This window comes from Falco naumanni, chromosome 10 (assembly GCF_017639655.2).
Source record: "Falco naumanni isolate bFalNau1 chromosome 10, bFalNau1.pat, whole genome shotgun sequence".
Lineage (NCBI taxonomy): Eukaryota > Metazoa > Chordata > Aves > Falconiformes > Falconidae > Falco > Falco naumanni.
In genome coordinates this window covers 31,885,139-31,908,805 of record NC_054063.1, presented here as the reverse complement: position 1 = coordinate 31,908,805, position 23,667 = coordinate 31,885,139, and the positions used below count along the sequence as shown (strand labels likewise).

The 23,667-nt window shown below is 49.8% G+C and overlaps 1 protein-coding gene across 2 annotated transcripts in view; it reads right to left on the bottom strand.

Annotated features, from left to right (window-relative positions):
• Positions 1-1,906: 1,906 nt before the first annotated feature.
• Positions 1,907-23,667, bottom strand: part of HNF4A (hepatocyte nuclear factor 4 alpha) — a 37,852-nt gene continuing 16,091 nt past the window's right edge. The window contains exons 1-10 of one of the 2 annotated variants that reach the window (XM_040608291.1): positions 21,285-21,527; positions 17,436-17,610; positions 15,479-15,573; positions 12,906-13,012; positions 10,232-10,387; positions 6,788-6,875; positions 6,115-6,270; positions 5,594-5,830; positions 4,801-4,923; positions 1,907-4,131 (exon numbers count right to left, since the gene is read on the bottom strand). In XM_040608291.1, the coding sequence (XP_040464225.1) occupies positions 3,989-4,131; positions 4,801-4,923; positions 5,594-5,830; positions 6,115-6,270; positions 6,788-6,875; positions 10,232-10,387; positions 12,906-13,012; positions 15,479-15,573; positions 17,436-17,610; positions 21,285-21,405 (1,401 nt within the window). In that variant the 5' untranslated portion in view covers positions 21,406-21,527 and the 3' untranslated portion in view covers positions 1,907-3,988. Of the gene's footprint in view, positions 4,132-4,800; positions 4,924-5,593; positions 5,831-6,114; positions 6,271-6,787; positions 6,876-10,231; positions 10,388-12,905; positions 13,013-15,478; positions 15,574-17,435; positions 17,611-21,284; positions 21,528-23,667 lie in introns of those variants that run through there. The other variant, XM_040608292.1, reaches the window with a different exon arrangement.

Below are 23,667 nucleotides of genomic sequence, written 5' to 3'. Positions count from 1 at the left end.
TTTCTTTTTTTCTCTCACTGAGATATGAAAGCCGTGGAAAAGGCTCCAGAGTCTGTTGGCTATTTCAGATGAAGGTTATATAAGGAATATGAAAAGAATGCATTTCATAGTAGCCAGAGGACCTAAAAATACCACTTTCACAGATCTTTGGACATTGTGAAAAGATTTTGCAGCTGGAGATACTGCTCTCCAGGAAATCATCCTTAGTCTAGGTTGCAAGCACAGAAGAGGACAGTAAAAATCTCTTGTGTCCCGGAACAATGTAGAGAAGTTGTGTCTTTAAAGCCAATACTAGCTGTCCTCACAGCAGCCATCTCAGGTGACATGGGACATTGCCTGTGGGCTCCAGAGAACCTAGCAGGGTAAAACACAGTGGCAAGAGTGGTAAGACCAGTGTCTCAGGGTGATTCCAGGCTGGAGTGACAAAAAGGGTGAGGGTTGGGATTGAGGATGCCAGTTAAGGGTAAGGTTGTCTCTGGGGCAGTTTTGGGGGTTTTTCCAAGTGAGCTGAATCCAGCAATAAGAAACGTCCTGTAAGTATTGCACTGATTTAAGATTAACCAGGTGAAGGGCAACCTTGATAGAGCAGTTCATGGGAAGGAATCCAGGAGAATTTATTGCTTCAAAGATTTGATATTACATCTATGGATTTTTTAGGGCATATACCTAGGTGAAACCAACCATGGGTCACAGGGTTCCCGTGGCTGGCAGATGAGTCCTTTTTATTCCACATTAAAGAGAAGGAGCTAACTCCTTTTCCTTCGCTTGACTGGACTAACCATGTAGTAGTTGTGTGTGCGCTGAGATAATGCATGTCCTCCAACTGCCTTTGCTGACCTTGTTCAGGCATTAAGTGATGGCATTGGGGCTCTAGGTCATTATGGGTGCACACATATTGAGGGCATGTTATCTGAGGTCTGTCCTATTCTCCTGGGTCCTTGGTCCCAGAGTGGAGGCAGATTCTAAGCGCTGTCTCCCCATGGTCTTCAGGTGCACTCTGAATCTCATCTCTGCCTCTCATCCATGCTGACAGTTTTTACCAGCATAAGTGTCACTGGGAGGCCACTGGGTGTGCAAGTGGGATGGAAAATCAGGCTGCTTCTCATCCCTCGTGCCTGGGATGAGACTGCCCACCTCATTTCACACCAGGGGTGGGAGATGGGGGAACATGAGGGGCATCTCCTGCAGATCAGAGCTTGAAAATGCTGGGTGATGTTCCTCCCCAGATACCTAATCTTTACAGCCATCTAGACCTCTCTCCTCTCTGCTTGTTATCTTCCTGGGCAGGCTACAGCTGAGAGCAGGCTCCCATGATCAGAAGAGCAGGTCATTAAGAGCCTTCTCTAATTGTCAGTGTATTTCTTCACTTTTACAACCAGGGACAAATTGACTTTCACATTATCATCTTACTGTGCCCCCTAGGCTCAGCCTGCCTTTGGCTGCACCTGCTGCCAGCAGTTGGATGGCTGTGTGTGAACCAGAGCGGAATTGTCACCCCAAAGTGCTAGAAATTACCTTTGAAATACAAGAGGGACTTAAAAATGAACATATTCTAAATGCTAATAACATATTTTGGCTTCCTTTGCTTGGCTTTCAGAGTGTGGTTACTTCAAGTCTTTAAGCTCCCTGGAATCATGAAAGCAAATATTTATTCTTCATGTTTGTTTTTCTTTTAATGAAAATGGAGATTGTCATTCAATCTTATGATTCCAGCACATGTGGCTTCAGGACAGACAGCTAACATTAGGCTTGCCAGGAAATAGTGACAGCTGGCGACAGTGTCAAACACTTGTTTGGGCTTTTTCCTCAGTACACATATGCTTTGTGCTCAGACCAACAGGGAGGTGAGCCCCTTGATTTAAAATAAATCCTCCCAGAAGAAAGAAATCCATCTGTCTGGGAAAAGTTAAAAAATATTTTTGCATTTATTTTTTTTTTATGAATACAAACTCTAGTGAAGAAATATTCCTCTGTTTCCATTGGAAGGCAGTAACCAGCAAAAATTAATATACAATATCAAGGAATGCTTGGTGCAAACGGACCAGAAAGGATTCCCCACAGAGTATGCCTACATACAGGAAAAAAGGTTGCTGCAGTTGGAAAAGACAAACGGGTTATTATGGGTTTTTTGCATTTAATCTCCCAATTATAAATAATCAATGTGATTTACAAAATAATTTACAGAAAATGATTGGATTCATCATTGTAATAAATTACTTGGTACGATGCCACCAGCATTAAGAAACAACACAATACTTCTGACACCATCAGCGTCAGTGTTTCATTTTTGCATTGGAAATCAAGGGACAGACCTGCAGCTCCTCTGGCTGGGCTGGCTCAGATTTGTGCCCGCCAGGGACCTCTTGGCAGCCATGGTTCCAACAATTTCATCTTACCGAGAGGCCAGCACCCCACATAGTGTACGGTTAGTTAGAGCTGATACTGCCTTGCGTTGCCAAAAATGACTCAGGCCTGAAGTCATGAAGGGCTCTGTGAGCTCCAGCCCTGCTGGCAACCAGAGAGGCAAGCACTGGGCATCGGAGGGCTCCTTTCCTGGTTTCAGCTGTAAAACAAAGGTCAGATCTGCAGGGTTTTGGCACGGGCAGGCACAGAGAGACAGGGACTGTGGGAGGGAGGGAGCAGAGCAGGTGAGTGCCGACCCAAGGGTAGGGCAAACCCAAGGGGCTTGGCCGAGACAGCATCTTTCCTAGACCTTCTCTGCAGGACTCAAAACATTGTCATTTTTAGGTTGCTGCCCTCAAACCCTCTGAGGCCTGAAGGAGCCGTAACAAATTCTTACCATGTTATGAAGACCTATAAATCTGTTATCAGCCACTCTAAGCTGAAGGAGTGACACGGGACTGGACAGAAGATTATATGGCATATCTTAGCATTAAAGATGGGTCTGAACTGAGATCCTGGGTCACAATGCTCCCTGCACTTGGGCAGCCCAAGACCTTGGTCTAATCTATGAGGCTCAGGCTCTTCTCACCCTAACAGGTCTTTCCACTTCATATGACCTTCTCCCCCCTTCCTACCAAATAGGCATCCAGTGGTCTTCTTCTAACCGCTGAGAAGCAGTAGCAGGGCCAGTGATATTTTGGGCAGTGCTGCCCATCGCTAGGCTGTATGGGGGTGACCTCATCCCATTAGCTGAAATCTCCTGAATCCCATGGTCCCCCAGCTTCCCAGTCCAGGTAGCGAGGAGGCAGTAATTGGTGTAAGGGGAGGATTTGGCAGTGATTGCCTCTCTGAGCCTTGTGGAAGGAGGGCAGTCATGGCACAGAGGTAACAAAACCCATCAAAAGGCAGAAGGATCCAAACAGTGGAGAATCCTGGTGGGCCAGACTTTGCCCCAGTATCAGCTGAAAAGATTTGTTAGACCTGGCTGGGAGGGTTAGTGTGCTGGGTGGAGACACCATGCAAAGATCTGGGACTAGCCAAGGCTGAGGAGTGGTTCTGCCAGTGCTGCCTGGGCAAAACCTGTGTGCTTCACCTGCTGCAGTGCTCCTGGGGGAGCTTCCGTCTCCATCAAGTCTGGCTGGGCTGGGGGCTGTCTGGGAAGCCGGCATGGCTGCAGGAGGAAAGCCTTCCATTCACACAGCACAGAGAGTTGCTTGTTCGTGGGGTCTGGTGTGTGCTGAACCAACGCTGAGAGGTGGCAATGGGGGAGCAGTCAGCTGCGCTGTCCCCAGCCAGTCACTGCAACCTCCCCACAGAGGGAGGCAGAAATCTGGCCCTTCATACAAGGACTGAGGGTTTCAGTAATGCTTCAACCTTAGTTCTGGGACTTGGGGCTGCTCGTGGCGCACACCGTCTGTAGCTGCAGGAAGACAGCTTGTGTGGTGGTTGTGGGCTAATCCAATAAGCCAGTCTGTGTGTTTGCACCCAAGGACCTCTGAATGGCTTCTCTTTTCACAGTGACAGAGTCAGTTCGAGCTTTTCTCCCACGCAGTCTTCTAAACGAGGCCAGATGGTCTGCAGATTGCTAGATGACCTCCTGTTTCGTGATGGTGGGCTGCGGGATGGAGGTGGGCTGTTTTGCCACAGTTGCAATGGCTCCGGGCAGCAGCTTGTATTGCTCTGGTCCTGACCCTGCAGGTGGAGATGGCTGTGGAGTTTCTGGAGTAGCTACAGAGAGAGAAAGCAAATTAGAAGAGGGCCTCGTGGATCTGACAGCACTGGGATCTGTTCTCAGTCATGCGGGGTTCAGATGTAAGCAAGGCAGAGGCTCTGTAGCAAAACCATAGCTACTAATGGCTTGCGTGTTTGCAGCAAGGCAGCCCGGATACACAGGCACAGTTAGATGCCCTGGAAGAAACCACAATAGCGAACACTGAATGAGGGGAGCTGCTGCCATTTTGACCTGTACTGGCTCCTTTTTTGGTCAGCTGAGGTCATCTCAGCTCAAATTCCCAAGTGGTGGCCCTGTGTGGTGGACCAGAGTCTCTGTGGTTTTGCAGAGGGAAAGTGAGATGTGTCTGAACCATTCAGGGGAAGAGGAGCCTTTCCACTGATTTCAGTAGGCACTGGATGGGATCATTCATACCTTAAGGGCTATGTAAAAGTTACAGTCTGTCAAGGAACATCTTGTTGAATCAGTTAGTCTAGCCTAATCTAATCTAACCCACCTCTCTGTTTGTCTTTCCCTCCTTTCTGCATAGGAATTTCTCACACACTTACTATCAGAGACTCTGTCTTGCATGGAAATTTCCTTGCAAGGTAGAAACTGCCTCAACAGGCACCCTGGAAAGCTCTCAGTTTCTTCTGGGAGCTCTCCACCTCTCTGGTGATACTCACACATCTGCCCATTGTGCATCTGAGGAGGCATTGTGTTGGCCACAATGACATTTGTTCCCAGGTTCTCCTGGATCAAATGAGGGTGCAGGGGGTGGTGAGCATGCGGCGTTTCACTTGATGAGCCTAAAAAAGTGCATATAACATTAGTTGCCACAACAGCAGAAGGATGGGCAGATCAACTGCACCAAAATGTCCAAGGCTTTGTGCATGATCAGCCTGTGCATATGTAATTGGAGCGCACCTTCCCATCTTCCTCCATGGATGCCTTGGTTTTACTAATCCCTGCCTGCTGTCTGCATTTCCTCCTATACAAGATTACATTCCTCTCCTCCTGAGTCACATCTCCACATAAAGAACAGCACAGTGACAACTTTTCATTTTGTTATGTCCCATTGAATGCTCCCACTAGAAAATCTGGGACACACTTTCAATCAGAGCTTTCAGACCCTTTTGTTTTGATGACTCCCTTCTGACAGGGAGGAGGATTAGTGAAATGGCTGGCTGGGAGGAGTTTGGGCATTGCATAGCAAAGCTTGTCTGCATGCAGAGGACTGGGGATGCCTCTTTGTAAATAGATGCACAGCTAATGCATCTCTTTAGGTGGGTAGAAATGGAGGACTCTTTGTTACCACAGCCACTGATAGGGGGAGATGATTCTGTGTGAGTCAAGGGCTGACCTGCGTACAGGCTGTCTCCACCTTTTTCAGGTAGGAAATTACGGCTGTGGAGGTTCTCAAGGGGAGGGTGATCAGGGAACACTGAGAGGCCCTTTGCAGAGCCATCAAGCACTCACCTCCCAGCAGCATCTCCTGCAGCAGGTTGTCAATCTTAGCCATACCAAAGAGCTTGACAAACTGGATCTGCTCTATCATCTGCCAGGTGATGCTCTGTAGCACAGGCAGCAGCAGCAGCAGCTCCCCGAAGCGGCCCCGTGAGTCATACTGCCGGTCATTGATGTAGTCCTCCAGGCTGACCTGCACCTGGTACCGCATCCGCTTGATCTTGGAGGGGTCACTCAGTCCTTTGGCATCTGAAACAACCCACAGACCAAACTATCCAGGCTGCCTCCCTAGGAGCTGCCCTTCAGTAGCAGCATGAAGTCTGGGCACAGGCTGAGGTGAGCTGCCTCTGATTCTCTATCATCTGCTGTAACGGGCACTTTTTCCCTTCTTAGGCTGACTTCTCCCCTCCTTCTCAGAACAGTTTGGCCCAGAGAGGAGACCAGGCAGCATCTCCGCAACGCAGGACCAGCGTTAGTTGGCATAACCTAGACTAGAGTCCTCTGATGGTAACCCTCACCAAGCTGGAGCATACCTGGGTCGAAGAAGATGATGGCTTTCAAGCAGGCATATTCATTATCATCTATCTGCAGCTCCTGGAAGGGAAGGACCAGCTCATCTAGGATGCGGATGGCCACGCGGTTCACCTCCACCAGTTCGGGGCAGTTCCGTGGGATGATGTGGTCATTTCCTTTGGACAAGCAGCACAGAGACCACCACCTTATCATTGCCCAAGACTTATCAAGGGTGACAAAGAGTTCAAAACCTGGATAACCAATGCTGAGATAATTTTGAGGGTGGACTTAAGAAGCTCCTCCTTCTGCCCCTTCCCTGGCTCAGCCCACCAGAAATGCTGGTCTCTGTTGCCAGAGCAGCCTCTCCTTACAGAGGAGCCACTCAAGCAAGGAAAAGCTGACCAAGGAGCAAAACCCCTTTTTCTCAATCACACCACAGCCTGCTTACACAAATCTGGGGGGCCAATGTGAATGTTTATAGTCCCCCAACTTTGCCACATGATGTGGCCTTGATATGAACGTCAGCCAGGCCTAGCTGCCCCCAAAGGTTGTGATAAGCTTGCTAAAATACAGAAGAGGTCAAGCTACCACCCTGCGAAAAGATGTCCACAAACACTGAACCACCCTGTCCTTCACCCCAGCAGGGAACCTTCGCAGAAGCAGATGGGCTGGGAGCAGAAGTGCACTCTTTACCTAGCAGCAAGACGTCCTTGAACACCATGGACCTCTTGGCAGCTCCCAGTAACAGATGTTCCCCTGCATGTGCTCGCAGCAGTGCTACCTGCAACAGAAGAGAAAAGTTATTTGGGTGATGCAGAGACAGAGACAAGGCTGTGATTTCACATAAGCAAGAAAGCCCAGCATTCCTGTGCTGCACTCAGGGATGTGGAGTGAGAGCCCCTCTCCAGTCACAGTCAGAGAAAGAGGTCAAAAAATGGTTTTCTCCTGTGCATGAACAGCTATAAATCCATCAGAACCCCTAGGTAATAGGCAGCACCTGAAACATCCTGTATTCATGGCACATGTCATGAGCAAGACCATGCCAGACTGTCCCAGGACCTCACGCCAGCAGTGGGACATGTTCACTGTGGCCCATTTGCAGACAAGACAACTCCTACCAAACGCAGAACGAGAGACCATGCTCCAGCCTAGAAAGAGGGAAGAGGTATGATCTACTGCTGTGGACAGTTGCTGTCCCTCTGGGCCATGCCCACTTCCCACATCGTGGGGACCCACATCCACCTGGATGGTGGGGTCACCCTCTGGCCATTCATTCCCTCCACAGCAATGGGCAATTTGGGCCAGGGAAGCCAAAGGGATGTTTTTCTGCCCTGACGTTAATGATTGAAGTGTTTCATTTTACACCCTCCAGTGGCTCCTGAGAATGTTCTGAATCTTTTGCCCTCCTTCAGTTAAAAATTTCAGAGATTTAGGCAGAAACAGAAGTTAACAATTGGACAGCCTGACACAGAGGCTTCTTAATGCCCAGCCAGGAGCCTCTGCTGAAGAAAACAATCATTAAACATTAATGGAGAGATTCTGAAAAGTGCGTCCTGATGGGAATAGTCCCCTTTTCCAGTGTGTTATCCCTCAGCATCTGAAAAAGCCAAGAGAAGTCTTACCCTAACAAATGCCAGGAGCATGTGTCACCCATAGAAGAGAGCTCTCATTAGACAAGATGCTGATGTCTGACAGAGGGATATTTTTTTTTTGGCAGAGGGAGAAAAATGTTATGCAAAATAAACAGAGTGGAGGGTCCTTGCAGAAAGGCTACACACACATGATACTGGGGAACTTTTATCTATATGCCAAAATCTAGCCTGTTTCTATCACTATCCAAACATGGGTGGATATGTTAGCCAAGCTGCTTGTAATTACCAGAGATGCATAAAACTGAGTTTTCCTATCTAATGAGACATTGAAAAGGATGGAAAAACTACAAGTCTCAAGGGGCAGAAAAGCCCTCATGTAGAAATTTCCTGCCTAATGCAAGTTCAAGAAAGCTCAGTTTGGAACAACCATTTTTGTTTCCTTAAAATTTGCTCATTTGAGCAGGGTTAAAGTCAATTACTTTAACAAGGCAAAACCATCTCATTTGGTATTTGTTCTTGCAGTGATCAACCTGAGATACATCGTTCCATTGTGAACTAGGATAAATATAAAAGTTGTAACACAAGAAAGTAGAACTTTAACTTTGAAATTAAATTGCTTTGCCCCACCAAACCCAGTACTTTGACATTTTGGTGCAGAGGAAGAATGAGGGGTTGGGTATGACCTTTCCTATAAAAATGTTGGCAGTGAGGATTCATTCCCAGGCAACATTTTAATGGCAATGCAACAGTGTTTCCCAACATGAAATGTTCCCACTGGACATGTCTTGACTGGCTCCCATGCCCCTTGGGCAGCTGCCTTGCACATAGCTTTGCTCATTCCTGTTCCCTGGCATCTCTGTCCTTCCTCCTGCGCTCCCCTGAGTATTTTCTGCCTCTGTTCTCATACTGTCCTTCAAAAGCATGAATGGCATTAATTGATTAGTTTCAGTGCAGCACAGTCTTTCCTCTCGAGCCCCTTGGGACCGATTGGGAACTGCCTATGATGGGAGGTGGCTGGTCATAACAGAAGACCTATTTCAGTCGAGACGAGCCTGTGGAGGATGCTGAGAGCAGCCTCTCTCCCCTGTGGGAAGACAGAGTTCAGACTGTCATCTTTAGGTTTTGTTTTCTTTGAGAAATTTTGCAGCCCCACAATTGTAAAATGAGCTCATGTAGAAATTGCTGCAGTTTGCAGAGTTACTAACCAGGTTTAATGTCTCTGTTCCAAATGGCACAAGGATGCAATGGATTATGCAGAGCTGCTCCAAGCCTCTGCTGGGCTGCAGCCTGTTTGCTGTGGAAATGTCATTTGCCATTGGAGTCCATTTTGGTTTTCATAATTTTTAAGTCATGTTTGCCTTAGTAGTTAAACAGATTTCTTATGATTTTAAACAATTTAGCACTTGCATATAATAAAAAAGAGGGAAATATGCTCCTGTGTTAATTGAATTGCATTGAATTCCCTGGGGCTCTGTGCTGCTGAGTGGTTACTGAAGAGCTCAGATTTAGGATTTAGTGGGGTTTGATCAGCTGGATACTCTCACTTCCTGGATATCCTTTTTCTTCATGATATAAAAGTTATGTCTAGGTCAATAGGGCTGGAGACTGATCCTAGATGAAGAGAACACACACTGGGTTTGTGTACACTGGGCAGACTGGAAATACCTTCCTACCTGTGACAGGATCTGTGCTGGCCACTGCCAGACGTGCTATACTATGCCAGAAGTGTTATCCCTTCCTCCTGGAGCCTCCCCACCATCCACACATGTTGCTCAAGACTGACACACATCATGTCCTGCAAAATTTGCTGCAGACTTCTGAAATTTAGACTTACACAGGAGACTTCTCCCTGTATCTCTTTGAGGCTGCCTGAGATCCTGCAGTGCAGTTTTATAGAAGATATCAAACCCCCTGTGCTTATCTTGCTTAGGGAAACAGCAAATGTCATTTTAGTGTGTCATGTGTCAACACGTGACATGTCAACACAGTAATTTGTGTTAAATGCAAATATATTCCTGGGGTTTAACCCTGAAAAGAGATTTTCTTATTGCCTTGGGAGCAAACTAGAGTTTAGTTTCATTAATTCCACACTAGGAGAACAGTTACAAACATGTCCCCAGGCAAGAAGCAGAAAGAAACGCAGATAGGCAGAATTGTGTTTAAGTCTTAAGCAGACCTTAGGCTAGAAATCTGTCCTACTAAGTCTCATTACCCTAAGCATTTGTATAGCACTTCAGGTTTTCAAAGTGCTGCACAAACTATAATTAATAAATAATTGACTGAATGACCCATGCAAAATGCGCACCTGATTATGTACTTAATTTGAGCTCAATGTTATCATGACTGTGCTCATCGACTGATTAGCTGCACATGCAAATGGCCTGTGCTGGCATTGTATGGATGCCGTTCCCAATCAGCTGCAGCAGTCAGGATAACAGTGTGGACAACACGCATTTTCTTTGAAGGTCTCAGCTGCCTGGCTGTCCTTCGGCTCCCTGCTGCCTTCGCCAGGGCAGAGCAAGGGAGGGTGGGTGGGGGGACTTGCCTGGTCATCCAGGGGCAGCTCACAGAAGGCAGGGATGTACTTGGCCCACTCCACCAGCACCAGCAGCTGCTGTTTCATGGACTCACACACATCGGAGATGTTGGCAATCTTCTTCCCTCGGATGTCTCCGTTGATCACAGGAACTGGGGATGATATCTGGAAGGAGAGAAGAGATCCTTTAGCTTTCAGTGCCACAGACAGGAAAATCCCAGGCTTATAGGTTGTGTTGATGCAGATTCCAGCATCAATGATGACTTTTTTCTCTTGCACACCCAACTCCCAGAATATGTGGCCCAGCACAACTAATTTAAATTGAGATGAACCTGGGGATCTGTGAACATGCAATGCTTCAGAGCTGAGGCTGTGGATCATCTTGGTAAACTGCCATGCCTTGAATAGACTGGAAAGCACAGAAGGAATGTTTCTAAAGCCAAGATCTTCCTCCCACTGAACAAATGTGCTCAGTCAAGATCCAGGCGGGAACAGAGGGGCTCATGTAGCAGTCAGCCTCACCAGTAGCAAGGACACGTCCACCCAGTGCTGTTGTGCAAGCTACTTGGTCCCACCAAAGGGCAGGGTACTGCTCCCCCTTCCACACTGCTCCAGAGCTAGTGCTTGGACAGACCTGCCTTGTCTGCTTTTGACAGGGGACACGCAGGCTTTACTTCTCCTGTCTGCGTCAGCGTGAGCACAAGAAGTCTCTGCTGAAGGTAGCTTTCCAAGTCCTGACAGTGCTTTCTCTAAGCACCAGGTCGTTAATATTTGAATTACCCACTTTGAAATGCTCAAGACAGACTTTAAAGACAACATTCCCTGTCCCCCACCCTGTCCGTCCCTCCCTGCAGCTTTTAGACCCTTTTGGCAAAACTGCACATGTGCAAACATGCCCACAACACCGATCATATTTTTTGCATGGCGGATTGCAGAGACAAATGGGGCCATTTCGTTTGCAAAGGACAAGTCTGATAACTCCACAAGTACCATCACACACAGCTGGAAAGAACGAACATCTCCCCCAAACCAGGCACCCAACCTCCTGCCCGGTTCTCATGCATAGCTGCTCACCCAGCTCATCTAAAAATTTGCCCTTAGTCACTACTTTATCCTCATGCTTCTGTAAGCAATTAACTCAACCCCATCACTGCCCTCTGCCTGCCCTCGTTGCTCTTGTACAGCATCAGCTCTTCCTGTCCTGTTGCTGCCAGCATTTTCAGCTCGGACCCTGTCAGCCTCCCCAAGGAAATGGAATTCAAATGCCATCTGCATTTTTTTTTTCTTCAGGTTGCATTACCTGGAAGCTTTCCAGCTCTTGAGCTATTATTGAATAAATAAGATTGTAAAAATCTCACCATGTATTACCCTAATCAGAGGGCCCGGAAGGCTTAGCAAATAAATAAAGACCTCTGAGTGAGTGACCCGAGATCTTGGAGAAAGCAGCTCCTCAGCAGTATCTTGTTCTAATTAGCTAGGCACATAAAAGTTACCAATTACCGTGCTGGAGCCTGCCTTGTTTAATGAGTCTCTCTGTGCTCTGTGGGAGAGCAGGAGCTCCCCTGGATTTGTCGATGGTTGTAGTTTTTATCAGCATACCCTGCTCCAGACTTACACATGATGCCACTGCAGGAAATGCCCTTCCCTTGGAGATCTGGTGACTGGTGACCCCATTATCTCACACCTCTAGGAGCAGCACCAATGTTATTTTTATAGGGTATATAAATATATTAAGGCCTGCGTAGGACAAGGTGAGACATGGGTCGAGGTCAGATATGCTTTTTGGCTCTTGGCCCTTCTAGCATATCCTCCCCTTGGGGAAGCAGACCTTACAGCCTGAGCCATAGCACGGAGCCCAGGGCACAGCATGTCCTGTCTGGAGCATCTCCTGGGGCAGCCTGCAGGGTAATATGCCCCTTGAAGCAAGGAAGAACACAGACTGCCAACTCGAACCCCTCTTCATTTTCCCTGGGACAAGCAGTGCTGCTCTCCACAGCTCCCATGAGGGGAGGCAGCTTTTGCCTCTGGCACAGCCCCATCCTCATCACTTGTTCCCACAGACAAGCCCTCCCTACAGCCAGTACACTCCCATCCTGTCCTGTGTCCTCCCAGAGAGTACTGATCCGATGTACACCGTTTGTAATATCCAGATTCTTAAATCAGAGTCATCTTTTCAGATGAATTATCTAGGAAACAAGTCTTGGCAGTACACTTGTGGAAATGGAGAATTTCAAGCAAATACTGGAAAGAATATCTGCATAAAACGAGCATGAAACTGATTCCTGGTGAAACTGCAGGAAGCCAGAACCCAAAGTTCCTAACAGCCGGTGGGGAGGGGAGGCTGCTTGTGCAAGGCCAGCCCCTCAGCTGGCTTAGGCAGCCGCTGCTCCTTGGATTTCAATGATTCTACCTTATTTTCTGCCAGCAGCTCTCCAGCCTTCATGTGTCCCATCAAAGCAGAACAGATTATTGCATATTATTACAACCGAGTTCTGGACCACGGAGCATTAAAGGGATGGTTTCAGGTAACAAATTCTTTTGAAAACCTAGTGTTGAGCTGGCAGATAAGTTACTTAGAAAAGAGGTGGTAATTTGAAGACTCAGCTATTAAATACTTGACTGGCTCTACTAGCCAGGTAGTGCCTGATGCTTTTGTATTTGCCAAAGAAGAAAGAAGAGGTACCTGTTGTGCCAGGACTTCTGCCTGCAGTAAGACATTGATGGAGGGCAAGCTGCTGTCTTCATAACTTGATCGCCGGGTGCTGATTCGGTCCCGTTCATTTTGTACAGCTGCAAGAGAGTATTTTGGCTGAGCTGCAGGTCGTTCACGGCAATGCAGATCAAAAACTAGCACAGACTTTTGGCATTCCCCTTAACTGCAGTTTCCCAGCTTCCCTGCCTGGCAGGGCAGAGGTGCAGCTGTGTCTGGTTTGTGACAGGGTGCCTGCAAGAGCTGCAAGAGCTGACCACGTCTGGTGGTTCTGTTTTCACATTCAGTTTATTAGACTTTCCTGGGATGGGGTCATTTCATAACCCAAACATCTGGTTCAAAGCCTGTAGAATTCAATGGGAAAGTTTCCTTTCAAAGGATCTGGCTCTGGGTTTTTTCATTTCAAGCTATGGGGTCTGAAACTGCGGTCATGCTCACGTATACAGCCCAAAGCTCATGTGTGGAATGGACGAGTTGAGTATCTGCACGGCTTCTTTGTCTGTCCACATAACTTCTGTAAGCTCCATTTGGGAAGCTCTTGCACTGGGTAAGTGCAACTGGAAAACTTCCATCTAAGCTACAATAGGGAAGGAAGTGCAGAACAGTTCCTACTTACCTATCCAGAGCAACAGAGCTCTCTCATACCTTACTGTAAAGAGTCTCAGGACAGGTGTCACCCCAATGTGCCTCCCTGCTCGGTCTAGTCTTGAGGGCCTGGGCTTTGAGTCTGGAGGTGGCAGCAGCCAGAGCAGAAGCAGCAGTGCTGAGGGGGGGATCTGTGTCTCTGCCTGCCACGAGGCTGTGGGCTGGCCCTAACTCACCACAGCCATGCCAGTCAAAGCCATCTGCTCAAATAAGTTATTGATCGATGGCAGGGGAAACAGAACAGTCCCTGCCTTAGGCTGGTGGCTCTCTGGATTGATACGTTCTCAATGTATAAATCCACCTGATAAAAAGCAATAATGAGGCTGGGCCAGAAGAAAAGCCATGCAGTCAGCGGCTGTAAATAGGAGCTCTCAAGGTTATGCTGCTTGTTATCAGTAGCAGGCCCCCGAGTTCAGTCACGCCATGATGTTTTCCAAATGTTTGCTCAGTATTAGCTGGTCATGCACCTAATGTAACTTCTATTGAATATTAACAGACAGCAGCAAAGCTCTGGGCATGGGATGAGCGGGTGCTGCAGGGTGAGGAGGATTCCTATGTTCTTCGGGAAAAGTCAAGCCAAGTTCTTTGCGATACCTCATCCCCTTTAATAGGGAATAAATGTTCCTGCTCAGAGGTGTTTCCACAGGCTGGTGTTCCCGGGGAAGCCACCCAGACACTGCTGGTACTTCCCTGTTGACATCAAGGACTCCTTTTCTCCCAAGTTTCTACTTGAGGGGGTGTGAACTGGGGGGAGCACAGGGTTTAGTTTCTGTACGTGGGACAACAGGACCAAATGCCTCCCAGTTGCCCCTTTTCAGACATCAATGGGGTGATCTCTGCAGAGTGCCACGCAGCTCCTCTGGGCTGCTCCTGGCAGTGTGTATCTCCACCCACAGGGCCACCAGTGGGGCCACCAGCAGGACCACAGCAGCCCCAGGTTTCCTTGCCACTGTGAATACTCCTGAGAATCAAGCAGGGCTGAACAAGGGGTGAATCCTGTCCTGTCATGTCTGAGTCATGGGGACCTGGAAAGACTGCAGAGACAGAGAGGCGGGGAAGCTGGTGGGGTGAGCCTGGGCTATGCAGGGCCGGAGAGGGGGATATATTTATTCATTTCTTATGTGGTTAAATAGCCAAAATGCTCCACCTTGCTCTGAGTCCTTTCTGCTGTGGCTGATATGTCAGATAAAACTAAACTCTCTGCAGCAAGAACCTATATGCACATTAGGAAAAAAAGGCACAGAATGACAGTTGGACCTTTGCTGGACTCACTTGTCCAGCAATGGATTTCATGGTGACTCTGGGGCAACAGCACTTAGAGCAGTTTTCCCAAAGTGTTTCCAAATTTCCAGGCTTTCTTTGAAGTTTCTGCTTCTCACTGATGTTGAGAAGCATTCCCAAACTGCTTGGATGCTCCAGCTGTGTGGGAGCACAGATGATGTGTGTGTCAGCATGGGCGAGAGTGGGCTGAAGAGGTCTGGGTGTGATTTGTATGAGCACGGGCAGTTCTGAGACACAAGCACAGCCCTGCAGCACTCTTGTGGGGTTGTCTTTGCTGGCATTGTGTGAGATGTCCTGAGAAAGGCCCCTGAAATTGAATCTGGGAGCACACAGGGCCCCCTTGCCTTGCCCTCAACTGTTGGGACAATGGCTGCTTGCAAGGACTTTGCATGGGTGGGAGTGGGCAGGTTGGGCACGTGCAGGGCTCATGACTAGAGGCCAAAATTCTCCCTAAACCCCTCTGTGGTGAGGGTCTGGATCTGGGCACAGGAGAGCACTGTGGACAGAGGACAGGGCTGTGATGGCAGGGACTGGCCTTGGGCTGTGAGGGCTTCCTCAAACATATGCAGCCAGCGTGACTGCTGCTGGGGAGAGCACGGGGAAGCCACACCATCACTCACCTTCCTTCTTCATTCCTGCTCGGAAGCACTTCTTAAGTCTGCAGTATCGACACTGGTTTCTTTTATCTTTGTCTACCACACACTGCCTGTTAAACCTGGGAAGAAAGAGAGCTGTAAGGAGCAGCAAGACTGAGCCTGAAGGCAGGAGAAGACAGAGCCCCAAGCTCCAAGGTACACTCAGCTCAGGTTCCCAAAGGCTCACTCTGAGAAAGGAACCCTGGTCTGTGCCATTTCCATGCTTGTTTTAACCTGAGGTTTCTTTGCACTGAACATCTCGGAGAGCCCTCTGCTCTACCTCTGGATGTTCAATAAGGACGGGCTAGAGCTGACAGTTGCAGGCAGGAGCTCAGGCTGCTGGTCTTACTAACCACTAGGCATAGGATGCTCGTGATGGACTAACAAGCCGCAGTGAAGTTAAGAGTGTGAGCCAGGAGGGTAAGAGCCAGCTTGGTAGCCTCTGTTGTAAGTTAGATCCCAGTTAGAAGGGAAGAAGAATGCATTTAATCTGAATAAAAAAAGGGTAGAAGGTTGTTCCTGAGCTAGCAGGGTTAAGAAGTGGGTTTAAGTCCCTGTATCTCTCAAGGGCTGTGTCTGGGATCCAGGCAGGTTGGTTCTGACCTCTGGGCAGCATCACTGGTGTGCAAACAGGTCGGCAGCCACCTGCGCTTCAGAGAGGACTTGGGAAGCAACCAGCTCCTTCCCTCCACACTTGCATCACCAAATCCATCACAATGGCAGGGTAAACACTGATGCGTGGTTCTTGCATGCAGCACAACCCTGGTGGCCGTTTGCAGCATGAATTTCACTTGCAAATTTGCTCTAACTTACTGTGGATTGATCAAGCTTGCAAAGTAAAGACAAAGGCTTACAGAGCTGGGAAAGGGCTCCCAGCCATGCTGAGTTTGGTAGCTTTTGAAAAGGCTTGTTTCTACTGTGCTTTTTAAAGCCCCAAGCTAAGATTTGCCCAAATGGATGCCTGAAACCAGCTTTTTAAGCATTTCTGTAGCACTTACATAAAAGCCCCAATCTCCAAAAAACTGGGCATGCTGGCTTGGCTTTTCCACTGGAGCTGTGGGGAGGAGGCTTTATAGGTAGCCAGCTTAAATAAACCTGGGATGCAAGTAATAATGTGCTTCACGTGCACTCATAAACCTGGGGCTTCTTTCTGTCACTCAGATTTTAGAGTCATGTTGCTCTTCATGCTGTTCAAGTGGCTGTCAGGCCATCAGGAGGAACTCACTCAAAAAGCCTGAGTGATGTAGACACTGAGCTGAGGATTCCTCGGTTCCCTCTGCGACTCTCTCTGTGTGGGCTGCTCTGAGCAGGGAGCAGGCAGGTCACAGCCACTGGTGGCATGGGGAGCCATGGGCTACTACCAACGACACAAGGTGCAGTGCACAAGTTGCAGGAGTAACATGGGCACCTCGTCCTCAGAGATGTGCACACTGCGCTGCCCAGCTTGTTGCTCCTTAGATGGTCCTTTGTCATGTAACAGGCAGTGACAGCATTTTAGGTAGATGGCAGACACACTTCCATCTCTTGATGGAGGAAGGATGGGAGGCCACCGAAGTGCCCCCAGGGCGTGAGTGGTGTCTGTGCTGCATTCAAAGCACAGAGTAGCGAGGTGCTCAGCCCCTGTAATAGGGCTTCCCCCCAGCATCACCTTGCTTGCTGGCTGTGTCCACAGTTGGCCATGTCCGTTTGCAAGAACGTGTGCTTGGCCCCTAAAGAATGGGGCAAGACCTGCCAGGGTCTTTCCCTGGTGATCACTGAAGGGTAATCCCGGAGTGAGAGCTGTCTCTGACCCTTTCCAGCTGGGGGGGGGGTGAGGTCAGGGAAGGTGGTGGAGGACACAGGAAGGATGAAGAACTATGCTGCTACGCTTTGATGACTTTGCCATTCAGCTCCTACAGACTGTTTTGTCTCAGCCATGTGACTCTGTCCCCTCTGTCCTTACCTGCAGGAGTACATGTGGTTCTTCCGGACACTCCTCCTGAAGAAGCCTTTGCAGCCATCACAGCTGGAAGCCCCGTAATGCTTCCCCGTGGCACGGTCCCCGCAAATGGCACACAGTGCACTCACACCGATGCTGTTGGAAGTGTTGAGGTTGGCTGCTTCTGATGGAGACGTGTCTGCATGGGGAAGAACACAGGAAGAAGAAGACAGTGAGACAGACAGCCAACATTTCCTAACTCAGTTTCCAGTAAGAGACTTGATTTTTGGAGGAACCAGCCAGCTGCAGCCAGGCTGTGAAGCAGGGGCCAGTCAGAAAGGTGCGTAAGAAGTGGTGGGTGCTATGAATGTCTTAAGTCAATGCGTTTTGAGTGTGCAAAAGCTCCCTGTGTGCCAGGGTGAGACAGCTCTTCCCAAAGGCCTGACTCCAGTGATGCCTCAGACAAAGTGGAAGTCACAGAGCAGAGCCAAAATTTCTCAGGGATTTGCAGACACTTGGGGCTGCAGTAGTGTGGCCAGAGATAATGCTGGTCTAAAGTTAAAGCTGAGGTATTATAGCTCAGGGTGACGGGCTGATTTATTAGAGAGGTGTTTGTGTTATAGCACTGAAAGAGCCCGAGACACCCCTGAGCAGATACTATTAGAGAAATGAGGTGACCGGCTCCCTTTGCTGGAGAGCCTTTCTGCCAGGCACAGAGCTCCAGCCTGCATGGTGGTTCTTCAGGAGAACAAGACTTCAGGCATGTAACAAACTCAAATGACGTCAGCTGGAAAACTCGTGTGGGCAAACACTACCCATGCAAGGAAGGACTGATCAAGCTAACTCAGAAAGGGGGGTGCTATAGCATGGAGGAGGATGTATGCTGGGTATCTTCCAGAGTCTGGTACCACCACAGCTGAGATTGATGTGTTTTACAGGCCTTACAGACCGAGCGGGGCTGGCAATTGCAAGGATCTTTTGGGAGCATGGGGAATTGCAGCAGCCTCTATAAGAAAGGAGATCTGAAAGGCTCAAAACGATACAAGGCCTACACTAAAACCCCTCCAGCAAGCCAAACAAACCTCAAGGCTGAAGGGATCAGCCCTTAATTCAGTTAATCTAATTGTCCCCTCCCATGTACATTTTCCTGTATCAGCACAGGCATGTTCCCCTGCCTCAGTGGAAATCCTGGTTGCAAATGATACCCAGGATCTGCAAAGCCATAGAAACTGGCTGAGATTTTAATACTTGAGTTTATTGGTGCCTGGTCTCTGGGTTTGGCAGGGACACGGTTAACTCTCCCTGGGATGGTCACAGCTGCTCCCACTTGGCACCCAGCAGAAAGGGAGCTGGGTGCTATAAAAAGGCTGGTCCCAGCAGGGCTCCTTTTGGTAGCTGGAGCATGGGTGCTGGGGGTGGCTAAGGCAATGCTGCCTGGGGCAGGGCTACAGTTTTGGCTTTTATTTTGCACGGGAAGGGGTGTTGCAGCAGGCACTGCACAGCCTACTCGTGCCATCCCTCGGCAGGAGTAACTGGTATGGATCCAGCAGTAAGCTAGTCCTTTTGCTGGCTCTGGCAACAGCTTACATTTTGCTGCCTGCTTTCTGTCTAATTCCTTGTGTCCCTCCTATGTTTCTTCCTGAGTCAGTTTGCTGCCTCTCTGCATCCCTGCCTGGCATGCCCTGTCACACAGCCGCACTTCCGTGCACGCAGCACTGCCTGGGCAAAGCTCCTTTCTCCATTCCTAAAGCCCTGAGCTCCTCCCAGGCCCGTTTGGGCTGTCTCTTGTCTCTACAAGCAGCTTGCCTCTGAAAACATCCTCCCTTCCAACGCATCCCGAGGGCTCAGCTGGATGAAGGTCATTCCAGAAGGAAAGTTAGATTTCCAGTTTCAGCTAAACATAGGACTTAGATGAGAGACAAAGGGCTGATCTGCCTATAATCACATTACTTGTGTATCTGTGACAGCCCAGATAAATCCCTTTATAGCAGTATGTCATGCTGTAATCAGATGAGCATAGAACAGGAAAAACTGGCACCATTATCAAAGAAATTACAACATCTTAGACTAATAAGCAGCCAACAATGAAATTATTGCCTAATGGATAATTTTCCAACTGTTTTTTTGGTAGTGCCAGAAATACGGGCTTCTGGCTGCTGCAGTGAAGTGGGTTTAATGGGGTTGATTTAGAGTTAAGGTAAATGGAGGAAACTAAAAATGTGACGTTGAGACCTTGAAGCTGAGACTTGTGTTAGGACAGGAGCTCCTCAAGAGGCTCCCGAGCCTGTCTGAACATGGGATGTATTTGGTCTGTGACGGTGGCAAATCGTCACTGCTGAGCAGCTGCCTCTGGGCTAGAGCTGCAGAGCTGTGCAGGGCAGGGGCCGAGCTCTCCTGCAGTCCTCAGCCAGAAAAGGAGGTGGAGGTTTTGCAGGCAGAGGCACAGGCAGTTAGTTGCTGGAGAGCCGAAGCAGCCCTGGGCGGGAGACCTGCCCCTGGTCTGAAGCTGGGCAGAGGAGGAGGAGAGGTGCTGGTGCTGCCTGACCCAGCTGACTCATCCACCCTTATGGCGTATTTCATATTGTGTCTGATCTCATCATATAAAATTATCGTGCCCTCTGCCCTGTGGAGCCCTCGGTCCTGGGGGGCTGAGTCACAGCCCCCTGGGCAGAAGCGTCTGCATGCTGGGTGGGAGAGGGGCATGGAGAGGGAGCAAGACCTGGGCTTGTCTCAGAGGGTCCAGATGGACATCGGCAGAGCCGAAAGGGGCTGCTTTCTGCACCAAGACCCCTGGGTGGGTCAGAGCAGCCCCCAGGAGCAGAGAAGGGGCTGAGACCCAGGGCAGCGGGGGGTTATTGCACAGCAGAGCCCCTTTGGCACCACAGTGTCACATCCATGATGGAGCAGAGCCATAACCTGGGGAAGACGCACACAGGCTGAGGCGAGAGCCCACCAGCACAGCCGTCCTGCGTCAGGGGTGCCCCAGCAGACTCAGTGACGCAGCAGGCAGGAGGAAAGGGCTCGGGGGTCGCCTTCTGCGGTGTCCTTTAGTTTAGTCATTAACCTCTTATTTAGAGAGACTTCAGGGGGAACTTGGAGAGGAATGTCCTGTTATCTCTGAGCATTTAATCACCAGGACTTGTTGGCCCCCAAATTGGTGGGCCGGTGTTGTGAGTCCTGGTGGGTTAAGTTCCTGAGGGGATGGGAACACTCGCCTGTCCTTGCCAGGTCCCCTTGCCCCTTGTCCTGGGGGCTGAGCCTCTGGGCTCCACCATGCTCCCAGGGAAGGGGATGCCACCCCACACCCCAGCACTGCACAGGAAAGGGTTGTGGTCTCGGGACAGCGGCGGGGGCAGTGCCTGAATCGCTTTTTTGTAGTGGTTTCCACCCTTGCCAGGTGCTACACGGCTTTCTGCTCCAGGAAAACCGAACTCCAGCTGCCACAGGCTCGATTGTCTGTTTGGTGAGCCATCAGCAGCATTTCACTTGGAAACTTTTGGCTAGTCTTTTCTCTTGTTTGGGGTCTGGGGGATGTGAGACCCCTCCCCGTGCTCAGCCCCAGCCCCGGTCCCTGGGCTGAATTCTGGTGGGGTCCTCTCATTGCACCCAGCTCCTAGCGTGTGCCTGTCCCCAAGATATCTGGGCTGCAGGGCACTATCCTGCCTGCACCGAGCACAGCAATATTCCACCACCTCTACTTTTCGCTGGGGGAAGCAGAAACCCCCCAGCAAGCTGCTGGGAGTCCCCTGCTGACACCCCTGCCATGCCCCAGCCCTCCCCAGGAGCATTTCGGCGGCTGCCCCAGGGACTGCTCCTCCGGCAGCCCTCAGCTCATCCCACCACAGCGGAGGGGAGAAGACGGAGGGGACTTACCGTTGCCCATCGCCAGCACCTGCATGTTCTCAAACTCCAGAGTGGTATATGCCGGGTCCAGTGCTGCGCTATAATCTGCCATCTCCATGTCTATTAGGGCTTTGGAAAGGCGCATTATCATCAGCAAACACGAGCCAGATTGTACCGATTCCCTTGTCTGAGGCTATTGGCCCTTCTGCCTCCCTCTGCCTTCGCTGCGTCCCCTATCTGTTGTCTTTTATTTCAAATATTTCTCTGAAAGGATTTGCTGAGCTTCAAGGCCTATACTCCCCAGAGGGGTGGAGGCAGGAGGCAGGGGGTTAATCTTTAATCATCTCACCCACTGCCGAACGCTGCTAAGCTGTTTTTTTTTGGTGGAGCAGCAGTCATTCTTGTTGACTGTTTGTTATTGAATCTCGAAGTGCTTTGTCGATCCCAGCTCCTGGGTGCAGGCAGGACCACGGGAGCAGGCACTCACTGATGAGGGAACACCTTCCCGGGCTATTGACCTTGATGCTGAGGTGCGGGTGTTGGTCCTAATTGTACCTGGGGTGGAAAACTTGGACAAAACCCTGCTGGGAGAACAAGGGTGCTCTTCACTTCTGGTGTTGACTTCCCCTCTCCACTCCTGGTTGCCTTTCACTCCCATTTTCCCATTCTTTTGCTCCCTCCATCCCTCCTACCCCCTCTCCTTTTCTCTCCCTCCCTGTCAGGGAAGGTCAGTGCCTGCCTGGCAATTTACACATTGCTATGCAAAGTAACGACGTATGACTCCTTTTACTTCCCTATAAACCAAGTTTTACAGGGGCTGGATGCCCTATAAACAGATCCCACTTTGCAGCCACGGCCAAATGGTGAGTGGGGCTGGAGGGTGACATGGGTGTCCTGGGCATCACCGGGGCTGCTCCTGTCCCACCGCTGGAACCACCCTGTGCCAGACACCCCCTAGCCTTGGGTTTTGACTGACATGGCTTAGAATTTTCAACAGGCATTTTAGAACACAGCAGGGCTTTACTCTGCAGCAGGATTTTTCCTTCGGTGGATGCAGCTGTCACTAGCTCTCTGCCACCGGCACCAGCAGTGGTCCTGCCACCTCACCCAGACCTTGGGTCTGACCATGCTGGTGCCAAGCAGGTGGGACTGGAGCAAGCAGCAGAGGTGCCTGTGCTCTGCTGCTTGCTAACCTGGGTGCCCTCCTGCCCAGCTGCCCCTGGGCACATCACTCCTCTGCTTTAGACAGGACTGAGCTGTTTCAGTGTAATTGTAAGATCAATGAATGGGAATCTAACCGACTGCTGAATGGCATCTGCATGGCACAGGAGAACCAGCAATTAATAGTTCAATATCAGCTCACTCTGCATTGAGAACATCCCATGATTTTGCAACCGGCAGCAGGTAACTGAGTCAACATACTGAAGATTTGGGCTCCCAGCTGGCTTGTACTTGTGCTTGCCAGGCACCCCAGTGCAGCCCTGGCCCTGATGGTGCCCCAAGCCACCCTGGCCACAGTGACATCGCTGCCACAACATGACACCAAGGTCTCTGGCTCCACAATAGCACATGCCTTTGGGCAGTGGTGCTAGCAACAATTTGCTATTCGTGTTTTAGGAGCACAAGAGATTGTTTAAGCAGCTCTTGCCCCCCAGAGCTATGACCTATGTAGCACTTCCAAACAGCTCTTCTACTTCAAGGCTACAGGTCTGCAGGAGCGAAGCTGAGCAGATGGGAGAGCCCATGCTTTCTCACTTGGGACTGGTGCTAAATGATCCTTTGCTGCAGGGAAAACAGTCGTCCGGTTTGTGCTCCTGAGAGACTGGCTAGAGCTCTCTGCACTCACGTGCCGGTGGCTCTTCCCTTCAGCAGGAGCAGTCATGAGCTAAAAATTGTTTTTACAGTGTGCACACCGGGATGGGGATGCTAAGGTAGAGCATAGCCCCCTCTGTGGCCTCGTCCCAGGGACCTCCTTCCCAATCCTGGCTGGGCCACAATGATCCCTTTGATTAGATAAATGCTACAGACACTATGTCAAATATGTGCAGGATTTGCCACAGCGTCTAGTAAAATATCGTAAAAGCATGGCCCGTTTTGCTCCGCTCAGCAAAACAAACCTTTTGCTTAAATAGCCTGCTGAGCAAGGCAGGCTGCAAAGGCTGTTGGCTTCCTGGGCAGGAAGGATTAAAAGGGCCAGGAATAGAAACTGGAGAGGCAGCGTGTGCGGGAGAGCAGCAGATAAGGAGTGGGGAAGTTTGGAGAGCATTAGGTGGCTCACGAGGCTGGGACTGTCGATGGGACGTGTTGCTTTCCGCCCGGGGTTGTGTTGACTGTTGTTTTCTCACTACCGGTGTCCTCTGTCAGTCACCAGTGCCCCCTCCCAAATCCCTTGTCTTGGTGTGGAGGTCGAGGA